This window comes from Meriones unguiculatus, chromosome 17, assembly GCF_030254825.1.
Source record: "Meriones unguiculatus strain TT.TT164.6M chromosome 17, Bangor_MerUng_6.1, whole genome shotgun sequence".
Taxonomy (NCBI): Eukaryota; Metazoa; Chordata; class Mammalia; order Rodentia; family Muridae; genus Meriones; species Meriones unguiculatus.
The window spans coordinates 27,712,119-27,726,601 of NC_083364.1; the positions used below are offsets into that span (position 1 = coordinate 27,712,119).

Genomic DNA, 14,483 nt, shown 5'->3' on the forward strand with positions numbered 1-14,483 from the left:
TGGGAAAGCAAGCGCTTTCATTTTGCGTGAGTAAAATGTTACATTGAGGGGCTGCAGAGATGGCAGGCGAGAGCGCCTGCTGCTCTTTAAGAGGACCCAGGTGCAGTTTTCAGTGGCTGTAGCTCACAGACACCTGAAACTTTGGTTCAGGGGAGAGAGTGCTCTCTCTTCTGTCCTGCATGGGCGCCTGCACACATTGGACCCACACAGACAAGCAGGCAGGCACACATACGCATAAATAAAATCTTTAAAGGAAAGTGCATTGCTCATGTATTGCTTTTACCCCCACCCCCACCCCTACACACACACACACAAAAAAACATTATTTAAAAATTTCCCCAAGGCCCCTGCAAATTGCAACATGTGGGATGTCAGTAAAGAAAACAACATGTTTTAATCCAGGGGCCAATGTCAATATTGTTCTAAACCAATCTATGAAGGAAGGGCTTTGGAGGTAAGAAAGGAGAAGGCACAGGTCCAAGTTACCTAGTGAATTCGCGGGAATTCCTGAGTTCAGGAAGTAACTTTCAGGGCTCAGGCGCCCCACTTCTGAATGAGGAGATGTACTTTTGTTACCGAGGCTGAGAGTGCCCAGCATGGAAGAACAGGTTCAACTCCAGGTCCTGACTTTTTTTCTCCTACCCACTTTAAGATAGTGGGGAGAGTTCTCCATTGGTTTCTTCATCTAGAACTTGGTCACAGCAATGACTTCCCACAGGGCTGGTCTCCACAGGACCATTGGAATGAGCTCCAAGTAGCCAGCCCTAGGCAAAGGCTTGCTCTGATGACTCTATCATAAGCTTTGGCTTCCAAGCCCCAACCCCAGTAGGGACAACCTGATTACACAAGGGTGAAAGGTCAACTTTCTCCAAGGCTGCATTTCCCGGTACACACGGAAGAGAAAGCCTCCTCAGGTCAGCTCTGCTGACTGACCCCTCAGCCCAGGCCCCAGTGCTGTGTGCAGTAGGGAGCTGGTGAGTGTGGGTGAAGGGCCTGTGGAGGTTCTGTTCTTTGCATCTCAAAACAGACTTAAACACAGGAAGCAGTTATCTCCATTTGTGTCAGAGGCTGAAGCATATGCTTGCTTGCTTGCCTCAGGGGCTGGGAATCAAAGGATGTGCATGGCAGCTTTCATCTCTCATCACACTCTTGTTTTGGTTTCATAGGCACCAGTTCCCGGCTGTACAATTCCTGACACCTGTTATCTATCCTCCAGTTGATCAAAAAGTTGAGCTACATTTGCTCGACATGTCAGAAGTGATATAGAGAGCGGGGATTTCACAGTCTCCGTGGCAAGAGCAGGCTATCAGGGATGCATAAAGAAAGCCGCATGTGTCAGATTGCGGGATGAATGGCGCTTCCCAGCTTCTCCATTCACTCCCCTTATTTCGATGTACACACCAGCAACACTCCATTTTTAAGATTCAGAGTTGGAGGAGACTACACGGCTCCCATACCCACCACCCTCACTTGACAGATGATGAAAAGTATATCCTAAGAGATGGCGCATCATGCCAAATACCATATGGTGAATTAACTCCAACAGAAGAAAAGAATAACAAAAGCTCACACAAGAAGTTGGGTCCGTGCCCGTATCATGCCCAGGCATCTGGCCAAAGCAATTAATCCTGTGAAAAAAAATAATTTCAAAAAACCCATCGCTTTATGTGAAAAAATTTAAAAATACTAATGTTTGAACTCCCTCCCCTGTTCGTGAAATTCTGTTCTATTTTCCGGGTGTTGGCATTCCTCAAGTACCATAAACCATTGTAATCTGTAGTTGGCATTGGAGAGCCTGGTAGAATACAGCAGGGAATTGCTTGGAGCCCAATGACACAAGAATGAGTCTGGGCCATTTCAAGATCATCAGTGTGGCTCTGGGCAGGCTGATTAACTGCTTCTATCTATCTATTAACATATCCATTAATCCTTATGTCACACAAAAGCTGAAGCCAAGATGAGACAATGCTCATGAAAGTGTCTAGCCAACTCTGAAGTGCTGTAGTCTGTGAGTCCAGACCCTTCAGACACAGCCAGTGGAACACCTAGAACTTTTCTTTTTGATATTCAGTAATTGAACTCAACGCAGTCCTATTTATTGAATTTCTACTAGGAAAGGAACATTTTTTGTTAGGTGCTGGTCACATCAACGTGAAGACATTCTACAGAGATGAAGACACTGACCACCCACCTCTTCTAGAAGGGGAAGTGGACATTAAAAAGGCCGCCGTTCCAAAGATGGTAAGAAATATGGCCACTGATGAGAACAAAGGAAGAGCTGCCTTGTCTGGGGGATGGAGGTCAGAAAGGGGCCATGATGTTGAGCCTTCCCAGGCAAGGCTAGGTGGGGAAGACCGGGAGGGCTGTTCTAAGTCGAGGGTTAATCATATGTGAGGCTGTGCTTTGGAATGGCTGAGGCACAGGTAAAGCAGAGGATGACCCCGCATACAAAGAAAAGCCGTTCCTTTCCTTTAGGAGAGAGGAGAATGAAATTTTCTGGTAGGTTTAAAAACAAAACAAAACAAAAAACATCAACAAAAGGCTTTCCAAGGCCAGGATGACTGAATTAACTTTTAGAGACTTAGCTTGTCCTCTGAGCCATAGGCAAATGGAACTCAGAGTTGCACAGATTGAAGCCCCTTGTTGGCCCTGGACTGAGCAAAGTTACTAGGTGACTGAGGAAGAGAAACAAACAGAAACTTTCCTAATTTAAAGGAAAATGAATGGGAAATAAGTTGTGGGGCCACCTAACCTATCTACAGAACGTTTTTCTTGCTCTTTTTGAGTGTTTCTGGAGGCCTTGACACTCAAGTGATAAAAATGATTAGGGTAGGTGAGGTTTCAGATCCTGGAAAAACTTAACAAGAAATGCCTGGTGAGCAGCGGCAAGTAACACAAGAAACAAGAAAGGTCGAAGCGCTTCAAGCCCATTAGAATTTAAAGTGGTAGGTTTCCGAATTCCACATGCTCCTTTAAAATGCTGCGTTGTCTCTTTAAGAGCATTTGGTGCACTTCAGAGCCTGATTCATGTCACCAGCTGCCTCTGATTTCAGCGAGAAATGCAGAATTTATAGGGAACTGTAAAATGGGGACAGGTTTTTAGTTTTCTAAATTGAGGTTTAACTGGCAAACTTCTGAAGGCTCAAGAAACCACAAGTGAGGTTGTGGGGAACTGGTTTCTTTTCCGGTCAGGAAAAAAAAATAACAATAAACACACAAACACATTATCTAACTCTGAAAGTGTTTGGAGGAAGAAATGGGTTTTGCTCTTTGCCTAGTAGGAAAATGAAGAATCAGCCTTGTGGGCAAGAGGAGGATTGCATTAGCCAGTAGGCAGCACCCTTTGCTGGCAGAGAGAGAAATCTGAGCCTCAGCCGCGCCAGCCAGGAGCAGGCTTTGCACAAACTATCTGGTTTCAAGTTGCTGAGTCTCCGGAGTCCCTGGGAAGGTGCCCCAGGGACAGGACTCCCTTTGCAGGGCCCTGAGGATAGATGAGAATTCCCCATCCCCAGCCACCGGGAAAACAAGCAGGTGAGTACCTAGATACAAGGTCAGACCCAGCGGGGTGCTTTACCATTGGTCCTGGAGGGGACCCTGCGTCTTCCTCTGACCAAGCACTCACCTCATTTTCCTGCCTTGTGTGCTCCTGGCCTTGGTCCCTCCTGCCGGACTTGTCTGTGAGCTCGTCCAGTCCCCGGTGTGGTGTCAGCGATGCCTTATCTTTGTTCTGAGGTCCCTGTGTGTCTCTGGAATTGGCTGGCATTCTCCATTCAGGTCACGCCTTCCCCTGCCTGCAACAGATCCCCTCTCCCCCTCTCCCTCTGCCTTTCCCTCTCTCTGGCTGAGCCTGTGCACACTCAGAGGACCTGACAGAACTGTTTCCTTGGAAGATCTGCTGGCCAGTCCCCTCCCTGGGAGGGACTGCAGCCTCTGAGGAAAAAAAAATCTGAGACACTTAGAGGTGTGTGTGTGTGTGTGTGTGTGTGTGTGTGTGTGTGGGAGAGAGAGAGAGAGAGAGAGAGAGAGAGAGAGAGAAAGAGAATTAATTTCTCTTCAGCCTCCCTTGCCTGGTGGCTATAACAGTTTGTTCTACTTCAGGACCCCAGCAAAAGAACAATTAAACAGAGACAGCCAACTAAAAAGGCAATTCTAGGAGATGATAAAAAAAGAATGCAGATCCCAAGCCTAAGCCTATCCTTGGACATCTGCAGGTTTTTCTGAAAACCGAGTGTCTGGTACAGACTGCGAGGGAGCACCAGTTTCGGCAGTTGGCTACTTTCTCTCCCCACTTGAAAGGCAGACGCGTGGCGCTGCTTAGCTGCAAGCGTGCAGAGGTCTAGCCCACCAATTTGGGAAAGAACTTCAGCAAAGTCGGAGAGTCCAGTGACCCTTGCGTCTAGGAAGATCTGTGCCTGTGAAGGGTCAGTGCCCCAGGCCTCTGGAGAAATGCTACTGCGGACCTATTATAATAAGAGATAGCCCTCGCTATCAAGACTGCACCAAATGGGACTCTTGCCACATGTACCCCCCCCAATTAACCCCTACCCTGTCACCACACTATAACCTCTGCGTTCCGACGGAGTAATAACTCCAACACACAAAAATGAAGAGAGTGCAAAAGGGACATCTGTGCCAGGCACAGATGCTATCTAAAGTACTTTCACAAACTCCTGAAGGTTCTCTGTGATGCATCTTTTACAGGTGAGGAGTTGACGATGAAGGTTTGGCAAGCTGACCAGCCAAGGCCATCCAGATACCCATTATCATTCCTGAAGCTAGGGCCGCTTCAAGCCAGCGGTGCTAAAGCACTTCCCACACTCATTCCTTCAAGTACCTTTGCGTCCTGTGCACGTCACTGGTGGCATTACAACTCCACTCTCCAATGAAGAAACTAGCCAGAGAAGCTGGTCACGTAGCTAGGAAGGGAGGAAGAATTCCACCTCTTATACACGCAATTATACCATGTCTCAGTAATATACCATAATACATGTGGCATAACCCCACATATCCACAAACCGAATCATCTGGCAAGAGCTTTAGACACTGTGCAGAACTTAGCAGTGATCTGTGTCTTCCGCCCAACCTGGCTGTGCGTGGCACTGGATGGTCCTGATTCTCCCAGCTTGCTCAGCAGAAGCTGTAAGGAGGTGCGGGCAAGGTTCCAACTGTAAAGGGCGCTTTTCAGTCCTGCAGAAGGCTACCTGCCACCGGGATCAAGGTGACAGAGACATTCTCCACCCTTGGATAACACTCCTTTGTCTTTTTTTTTTTTGAGGAGCAATGACTTCACAGCCGCTGTAATTCTTGCCTGTTTTCTCTAGTGTCTCCATTTATTTTTATTTTATGTACATTGGTGTTTTGACTGCATGTATGTCTGAGTGAGGGTGTCAGATCCCCTGGAGCTGGAGTTACAGACAGTTGTGAGCTGCCATATGGGTGCTGGGAATTGAATTCTGGTCCCCCGGAAGAGCTATCAGTGCTCTTAACCACTGAGCCACCTCTCCAGTCCCCACTTCAGCTATCTCGAGTGTCAGCCTGGTGTGCTTGGCATGGCTACCGGCCTCTGGTTGATAATACAGGTGCACATGTGTGCGATATGCAGGGAAGTCTGAACTTAAGCATCCTCTAAAAGAAATGTTCTCTGTCGCAGGCACGATAAAAAAAAAATAAAAAGCCTGTAAAACCCCCATTAAGCAGACTGTCAGGCTCTTTAGACATCAAATAACTCTCACAAAACAACATTTTAATGATTTAAGTGTAAATGAATCAGAAACACATGGGCTGCATTTCTTTTGGAATACACAAGGGTTTTCAAACCAACGGAGAAAGAACTTGGCAAGACCAACACAGTGCGCATTGGCCTTGCCCAGGAAAGGAGTCCCTCAATTCTTCCTGCAGCTCAGCGTGCCCTCCCCTGGCTTTAGCGTATGTGTTAGGAAAAACGTTTCTTTTTTTTTTTTTTTTTCTGGCTCAGGGCACAGAGGGAAGGGCTTGGGAGGGGTAAACCACAAGCCGCCCCTTTGTGAAGTGTCACACAGAGCAAGTAAGCCTCCGGGGATACCTTCCTTTTTTAAGGCTGCCAGCGATCCACGGGAGATGTTTTGAAGGATATTCTGAGCTCAAGTTCTGGCAATGTGCAGCAGATCTGGTGTGTGCCTTCCCTAGGAGTCAGCCAAAGCTCAGTGGAAGGCTCTGGGTGTGGCTCCCGCAGCTCTTCCCTGGCTTGGACTAGTCCTTTGCTGAAGGCTCGCTGAGATGTCCTCATCATCCTCATCAGATCCAGGTGTGGGCCGGATGCCCTTGCTGCCCTGGAGCACTAGGCTTCCGGGTCTGCAGTCTCAGTTGTCGCAGCTTTAGGGAAGCCACCTACTTAGGCGAGGCATCAGTTCACTTGTGTAGGAGCTCACAGAGCAGGATGTGGGTGTGAAAAGATGCTCTGATGGTCAGCAGCTTCCCCGTGCGGGTACAGGAGGCCAGAGGGGCTGAAAGTGCCAATTGCTTCCTCTGTGGTTTTGACAGTGTCGTCATTCATTTATTCATAATCCTATCACGGATATTAAGAAAAACTCATGTTTGGAAAGATTCAATTAGTTTCTTTAAAAGTCTGAAAAAAAAATAGTTTAAAATGCACACAAGGAACCCGTAGTTCTTTAGTTCTAAGCATAGAAATCTGGACCGCAAGGGCGGGTGAAGAGCCCTCGGATGACAGTCCGGAAGCCCTGTTAGAAAGGCAGCCTCTGTGGAAATGAGTCCTACAGCTTTCCTACCCTGGAACGCCGGGGTTTACATTTTCTACCGTAAGTATTTACTTTGTAGCCTCTCAGTGAAAGTTTCTGGAACTCTGCGAATGCGTCAGAAAATGTAAAGAATTTGCTCAGTGGATTTTTCTTCTGCAGGGGGGGGGGGGCAAAGCTTGAAACCTGGGCTTCCTTACGAATGTGTGAGAAGAGAATAAAGAAAGAACGTGAGTGCGGTTTAGAGTTACAATTGTGGTAGGTAGTTCAGCTCATTGACCAGGAGTATGCCAAAGGCCATAACTTCTGATCTTCCAGGTCATCACGATAATGTGGGAAATTAAAAGAATTCCCATGCTTCATCCCAGAAGAGTCAAGTTCACATCAGCTGAATCTGAAATTGTGAAACTCCGCCTGGGATGACTGCACCATTTTATTTTTTAATGCGTACAACACAGAGCATCATTATAAATGGGGCTATTTTTTTTTATTTCTTTCTTGGCACATTGTCTTTCAGTGTCTTTTATGTTGATTTTACATCCTGCTACTTTGCTGTCAGTGTTTATCAGTTCTAAGGGTTTTTTTCTTCTTTCTTCTTTTTTTTTTTCCACAAAGTCCTTAGGGTCTTTAACACACAAAAGACACTGTTTGTTTACAAATATGCTAAAAATTAGTCATTCTTCAAGAAGCAGTTCCAGGAAAACTAGCTATCCACATGTAGGAGAAAGGAACTAGATCCCCATCTCTCATACTGTATAGAAATCAACTCAAAATGTGCCGAAGATGCTGTGTAAGACCTGGAATTCTGATTGTGTTAGAGAAAAACATAAGGAGGATATATCAAGATATAGATATAGGAAAAGACTTTCTGAAAAGGACTCTAGCAGCTAGAAAAATAAAATCAAGAACTCACAAATTATTTTGCAACACTAAGAGGCACCTATACAACAAAGGAGATAATCTAATGAGGAGACAACAGAGAGAGCAACAAAGAGGAAATCTTTGCCAGCTACATGTCTCACAGAAGTTTAACACCTAGACTGCATAAAGAACTGAAAATGTCAAACACTCTGAAGCCAAACATCTCAAGTGAAGAACGAAATGAAGAGACAGTTCACAAAGAGTTCTTCAGTGAAGTACAAACAGCCAATGAACAAGTGAAAAAAATAGTTAGCATCCTTTGCCATCAAAGACATTGATATTAACACTACTTTGAGATTCATTTCATCTCGCCTCAGTCAGAATGACCATCGTCATGAAAACACTCAGTTATCACACCATGGTACAAAGTTCTATCTATTTATGACATACAATATGATTTAACATAGGTGAATATGGAATGTACAGATTCAACACATTAACATATATGTCTACTAGAAGAAAATAGCTGGCAAATGCAAATTAGGTCTTGGTTTCATGGAGGACATGGAAGGTCCTCTGTAGTGGTGGGAACTTGGACTGTGACTTGTGACATTGTCACACAGAGGAAAGGGGGTCTGCTTTTAAACCTGAAGGTTCACCCTGATAGCAACCCACATCTTCCAGGGAATCCCCGTTTTCCAGTGCCTCACAATCTCCCAGACCAGTGCTAGCATCTAAGAAAACAAACCAAACCGAAGATGTTTTCTTCTAATATATTAGTATTTGGTTGATTTAAATTATTCCTTGTGTTGTTGCTTAGCATTATTTATTTTGCATCTCGGGAGTTTTTTTTTTTTTTTATGTTATCTACCGAGGAGCCTGTTTTTCCCATAGGTTATTCTTGACACCTTTGGCAAAGACTTTCATCTCCATTTCCTTATGTACGTGGGTCTCTGCCATGCACCATTAGTCCACATGTCTGTTTGTTGTGCCTTATTATTTATTTTGATTTCTGTAGATTTAAATGTTACTTTCACTATACTGTAAAGTCAAGAGTTGTGCTGCCTCTAACTTTGTTCTTTTATGTAAAATTTTTCTTGAAGCTGCTTGAAATATTTTGTAGTTCCATAAAATGTTTGATATTTTTCCACCTCTGTGAAAAATATTAGAATTTTCAGAGTGACAGCATCATATCTGTATATTACTTTGAGTAGTGTGGGTATTTTATTTACCTGTATATAACTTTGGGTAGTATGGTCATTTTATTTTAGTTACACTTTCATATTTATTCATCTTTGTGCATGTATGTACAGACATAGGTGTCATGGAACACATGAGAAGGTCAGAAGACAACTTGGAGGAGTTGATTTTCTCTTTCCAACAATTGTGTTCCTGGAATTGAAGTTAAGTCTTCAGTCTTGATAGCAAAAACCTTCACCCTCTGGACAATCCTGCTCACCCAGAAATTAAAAAAAAAAAATCATTTCTTCAAATCCATGATAAGGGGCATATATCCATTTGTTTATATTCTATTTACTTTCTTTCACTAGTCTGTTAATGTACAGAAATGCAACTGATATTTGTGCACTGAATCTGTATCTTATAACAGGGTTTAAAAAATTATTTTACCCCTCCCCCCCAAAGGAGGAGCAGCCTTGCTAGGCCACAGAAGAGGACATGCAGCCAGTCCTGAAGAGACCTGATAAGCTAGGGTCGGATGGAAGGGGAGGAGGTCCTCCCCCATCAATGGACTTGGAAAGGGGCAGGGAGGAGATGAGGGACAAAGGGTGAGACTGGGAGGGAATGAGGGAGGAGGCTATGGCTGGGATACAAAGTAAATAACCTGTGATTAATATAAAAAATAAAAAAAATATTTTAACAGTTTTCTTTAGACTTCTAAAGCTTTCTAAGTGTAGGATGATATCAATATAACTTTTCCCTTTTAACTTGTATACCTTAGATTTAATTATTTGATTTTCTTTTTCTTATTGCTCTCTCTAGTACTAGCACTCTGAAAAGTAGCACCACAAATGAACATTCCTGTGTTGTTCTGATGCCAGAGGAAAACAAAAGCTTTGTGCTTTTAACAGTTGAGTAGGATGTTGCCATGAGCACATCATATACAGCCTTTGTTAGGTTAAGGTACATTACTTCTGTACTTTGCTGATAAGAGCATAAAGGGATGGTGAACTTTGTCAATTCTTTTTTGCTCCCCATTGAGGTGATCATATAGTTTTTTTTTAAAGATTTGTTTTTATTTATTACAGATACAATGTTCTATCTGCATGTACACCAGCATGACTGAAAAGGACACCAGGTCTCATTATAGATGGTTGTGAGCCACCATGTGGTTACTGGGAATTGAACTCAAGACCTTTGGAAGAGCAGTCAGTGCTCTTAACCTCTGAGCCATCTCTCCAGCCCGATCATACAGTTTTTGTTCATTTTATTACAATATCACGTTTATTGATTGGCATGTGTAGAGCCATTTGTATTAAGAGGGAGCAAGTTTATTCCAGCTTACAATGAAGGGCTACACCGCCCTTGGAGGGAAAGAAGACGTAATGGCAGTAGCACGAGGCAGCTGGTCATATCGTTTCTGCGGTAAGGAAGAGAAGAGTAGACAGCAGGCTGGAAGTGAGACAGGATGTAAAATCATCCTCCCACAGTGGCCTGCTTCCTACAACAAGAATCTGCGCCCTAAAAGTTCCACAGCCTTCTGAACAGCATCCTCAGCTGAGGATCAAATATTTCAACACCGGAGCCTATGGGGACTTTCTGTGTTAAAACCACGGCATCCCTCCTTTGGCCCTCAAAGACACGTGGCAATCTCATGCTTCAAAATACATTCTTTCCAACCTAAAATGCCCTACGGTCTTGGACACTCCTGTTGCGAACGTTTTGGTTTATGATATGTAAATGTATGTTTATGATATGGAAACATGTTTTTGTTACAATTTCAGGTTGGGGATTTCAGTGTGTCTGTACCTGTTAGGTCTCTCCTGCGGAGCATGGCCTTTGCCAGGTGGAATTAGTTGAATTCTGAGGACTTTGAGGGGAATAAATACAGCGTGGGTGCTTGGGGGAGGACTGCTTGCTGCTGGCTTGTCCTTTGCTGCTGTTTTTGCTGTTTGCTGATTTGCTGGTTACCTCTACTTCTGATTTTTTTTTTTTTTTTTTTTTTTTTTTACTGCTGATATTGGTATTGCCTCCCCCCCAAAGAATCCTACAACCCCATGCAGCAGAAAGTAGCAGAGTGAACTCTGCTCCCTGTTCCCACCTGTTCCGAGGTATTTTCTTCTAGTAGACATGTATGTTAGTGTGTTGGGGGTTGGAAGGGAGGTAGAAGTGGTTAAGAACCCTAAATAAAATAGGTTTGATAAAAAAATCTAGGTCAACACAGTCCAAAGTCTGTTCAAAGGTCAAAAGTCTCTTCTGTGACTCAAGGCACTCTCCTAACTGTGATTCCCTGTTACATGAAAACAATAGCAGCAGCAGCAGCAGCAGCAGCAAAAACAACAACAACAACAACAACATATATATTTTCAACATATTATTCCAAAAGGAAGGAATGGTGGGGTATAACAAGGAAAGATCAAATCCCATTAAGACAAACAAGGAATTTAGCATCTCTGTGTATTTGAAAGACTATGCAACGTGTGATAGATGTGGTCTTACCCTTAGAAAACTTACTTTTTCTTTTCTCTTCTCTTCTCTTCTCTTCTCTTCTCTTCTCTTCTCTTCTCTTCTCTTCTCTTCTCTTCTCTTCTCTTCTCTTCTCTTCTCTTCTCTTCTCCTCCCCTCCCCTCCCCTCCCCTCTCCCCTCTCCTCCCCTCTCCCCTCTCCCCTCTCCCCTCTCCCTTCTCCTCCCCTCTCCCCTCTCCTCCTCTCTCCTTCCCTCTCCCCTCTCCTCCCTTCTTTTCTTTTCTTTTCTTTTCTTTTCTTTTCTTTTCTTTTCTTTTCTTTTCTTTTCTTTTCTTTTCTTTTTTCTCTTTCCTGACAGGGTTTCTCTGTGTAGCCTTGGCTGTCCTGGACTTGCTTTATTGACCAGGCTGGCCTTGAATTCACAGAGATCCACCTGCCTCTGCCTCCCTGCGTGCTGGAATTACAGTCCTGTGCCACCACGCCCAGCCAGAGAACTTTTCTTTTTTTATTTTTTTAAAGATTTATTTATTTATTTCATTATGTATACAATATTCTGTCTGCATGTACATCTGAACACCAGAAGAGGGCACTAGATCTCATTATAGATGGTTGTGAGCCACCATGTGGTTGCTGGGAATTGAACTCATGACCTCTGGAAGAGCAAGCAGTGCTCTTAACCTCTGAGCCATCTCTCCAGCCCGAACTTTTCTTATTGTTCTGGAACACAGCAATATGTTTCTGTTTTATTTTGCTAACCTCTTCAATAGTTTTGCTGCTGTCTCAGCATCTGCTCTGACTCCAACTTTAAATTTGCTCATGCTCTTTGTTTCATAAAATCACATTTATTTTTGTTTTGTTTTGTTTTTAACTGCCGACCTGGAGATGAGTGGTGAGCAATAACAATGTCACAGCCTGAAATTGACTCTGCTCAACCAAATTAGGCTGTGACTTTCGAATCCAGACTCCCTTAGGGTCTCAGAACATGGCCAATATGAACTCATATTATTTTCCACAATATACCATTAATAACCTATAGCCCAGGTCTCTATTTAACCCTCATTCTTCTTTGAAGCCACATGAGGGAGAACTATAGTGTCATATTTCTCTCTGAATTCTCACCTCTCTGACACCCACCAGAATGCTACATTAAGCTCTGCTTTATAGCATTCTAGAGCTCCACTAGCCTGCAGCTTCAAGATCTTCCTGAGTCCTCCCAGGTCTTTCTGACTCCTCCCAAACTGTCTCCAAAGACCAAAGAGCCATATGGTCAGGTTTATCAGAGCAGAAACCCCATTCCTGACACCAACTTCTGTATGAGTTACTTTTCTTGTTGCTGTGACCAAATACCTTATGAGAAGTAATTTAAAGAATGAAGAGGTTTGTTTATTTATTTTTATTATTAGTTACATTTTATTAACTCTGTATCCCGCTTCCTCATTCCCTCCCAAACCTTCCCTTCCTCCCTCATCTCCTCCCTGCCCCTTTCCAAGTCCACTGATTGGGGAGGACCTCCTCCCCTTTCATCTGACCCTGTTTTATCAGGTATCTTTAGGACTGGCTGCAAAGTCCTCCTCTGTGGCCTAGCAGGACTGCTTCTCTCTTGGGGAGTGGGGAGGTGAAAGACCCTGCCATTGAGTTCCTGTCAGAAATAGTCCCTGAGGATGAAGAGTTTACATTGGCTCACAATTTAACGGTTACAGCCACTGAGGCAAGAAAGGCATGGCCATAGGAGTTTGAGGTGGCTAGTCACATTTATTCCTACAGCCAGGAAGCAGAGAACAAACAGAAAGGGGGTGTGGGCTGTAAAACCTGAAGCCCACCTCCAGTCATACACTTTCTGCTGGGAAACTTCATCTCCCAATGTTTCTCAACTTTCCAAACAGAAGGGAGAGCAAGCACTCAAATTACCTGAGCCTATGGGTACTTTTCACATTTAAATCATACCATCCATGCATTACAAAGAGAAATTCCACTTTGTCCTGTCGAATGATCCCTTTATAAAAAATGGTTGAATTAAGTTTGTTAGTATCCTGTCGAGGAGTTGATCACTATGTCTATCATTAATACCTGCATATAAGTTTCTTTTCTTACATATAGTATCATTGTCTGGCTTTGATCACAAGTAATGGTGGCCCTACAAAATGGGTCTAAATGTTTTTAGCTCAAGAAGGATAGATATTAGTGTTTCAGTCATGAACCTCTGGGTTTAGGTTTTACTTGCTGGGAAATTTTTAATTATTAATTAAGTCTCTTTATGTATTATTGGTATGTGATCAGAGTTCCTAGTTCTTCCCGTTAAACTTCAGTAGGTTATTTACCCTATTTATTTTATGTTGCTTAATTGTTGGTGTAAGTTTTTTTTTTATAGCAATGTCTTATGAGCCTTTGTGTTTCTATAGTATTGGATGAAATCTCTCATCCATAATTTTATTTATTTGAAGGATTTTGCTCCTGGATATATACTTATGAGTGGTCTATTTGTCCTTTTAGAAAGACAATTCTTAGTTGTTTTTTTTAAATTCAGTCTTTCTATTTCAATTATTCTACTTTAATATTTATTATTTCTCATTAGCTTATTATTGTCATCATTGTTGCTCTGTTTGGTTTCCTCGAAGTCTATTATTAAATTGTTTGTGATCTCATTTACTTTCTTATTTGTTTAGTTCTGGCTTCCTTTAGATAAAGTCTCCTATACAGCACAGCCTGGCTTCCAACTTGAGCCTCTTACTTCAGTTTCTTGAGTGCTACAGGCACAAAAGCAAGGGTGGCTGGACCTAGCATTTACCTGAATGTGGGCATTTGTTGCTTTAAATTTCCATTTCATGATTGTCTTTGTTGCTTTTCTTAGCATGTGGTGTGCTTTGATTTTTATTTTCACTTTTCAGATACTTTATAAAATTTCCCTTTTGCTGTTTTCTTTGATTTACTGAATTTTTCATTGCTTAACTGACATGTTTTTTATTTTTTAAGTTACTTCTGTCATTGAGTTTTAGCTACATACTATTGTGTTTGAAAAAAAAATGCTTGATCTAATGTCTTTTTTCTTTTAAAAATATTTTTCTTATTTTTAATTGTGTGTGTGTTTACAGACATGTGCACACATGTTGAGTGGGGTTTGTAAGTACATGTGTGTAGGTGCCACTGGAAATTGGAAGAGGGCATCAGATCTACTGGAACTAGAGCAGTTGTGGATTGCCGGATGTGAATGCTGGGACTGAACTCCAGCTCTCTGCAAGAGCAGGA

The 14,483-nt window shown here is 43.0% G+C and overlaps 1 protein-coding gene and 1 long non-coding RNA gene across 8 annotated transcripts in view; one reads left to right on the top strand and one right to left on the bottom strand.

Moving 5' to 3' along the window:
- Nucleotides 1-4,108, bottom strand: part of Masp1 (MBL associated serine protease 1) — a 66,414-nt gene extending 62,306 nt beyond the window's left edge. For all 3 annotated transcript variants that reach the window (XM_021636168.2, XM_021636167.2, XM_021636169.2), the window contains exon 1: nucleotides 3,623-4,108. In XM_021636168.2, coding sequence (XP_021491843.1) covers nucleotides 3,623-3,627 — 5 coding nt within the window. In that variant the 5' untranslated portion in view covers nucleotides 3,628-4,108. The remainder of the gene's footprint in view (nucleotides 1-3,622) is intronic.
- Nucleotides 870-10,557, top strand: LOC132648513 (uncharacterized). Of its 5 annotated transcripts, none has more exons than XR_009586907.1 (4): nucleotides 870-974; nucleotides 1,167-2,241; nucleotides 3,279-3,531; nucleotides 4,099-10,557. It is a non-coding gene; the product is annotated as an uncharacterized LOC132648513 (long non-coding RNA). The 5 variants fall into 5 exon arrangements; XR_009586906.1 differs by having other exon boundaries at nucleotides 4,212-10,557; XR_009586908.1 differs by having other exon boundaries at nucleotides 880-974; nucleotides 2,114-2,241; nucleotides 4,212-10,557.
- The last annotated feature ends 3,926 nt before the right edge of the window (nucleotides 10,558-14,483 follow it).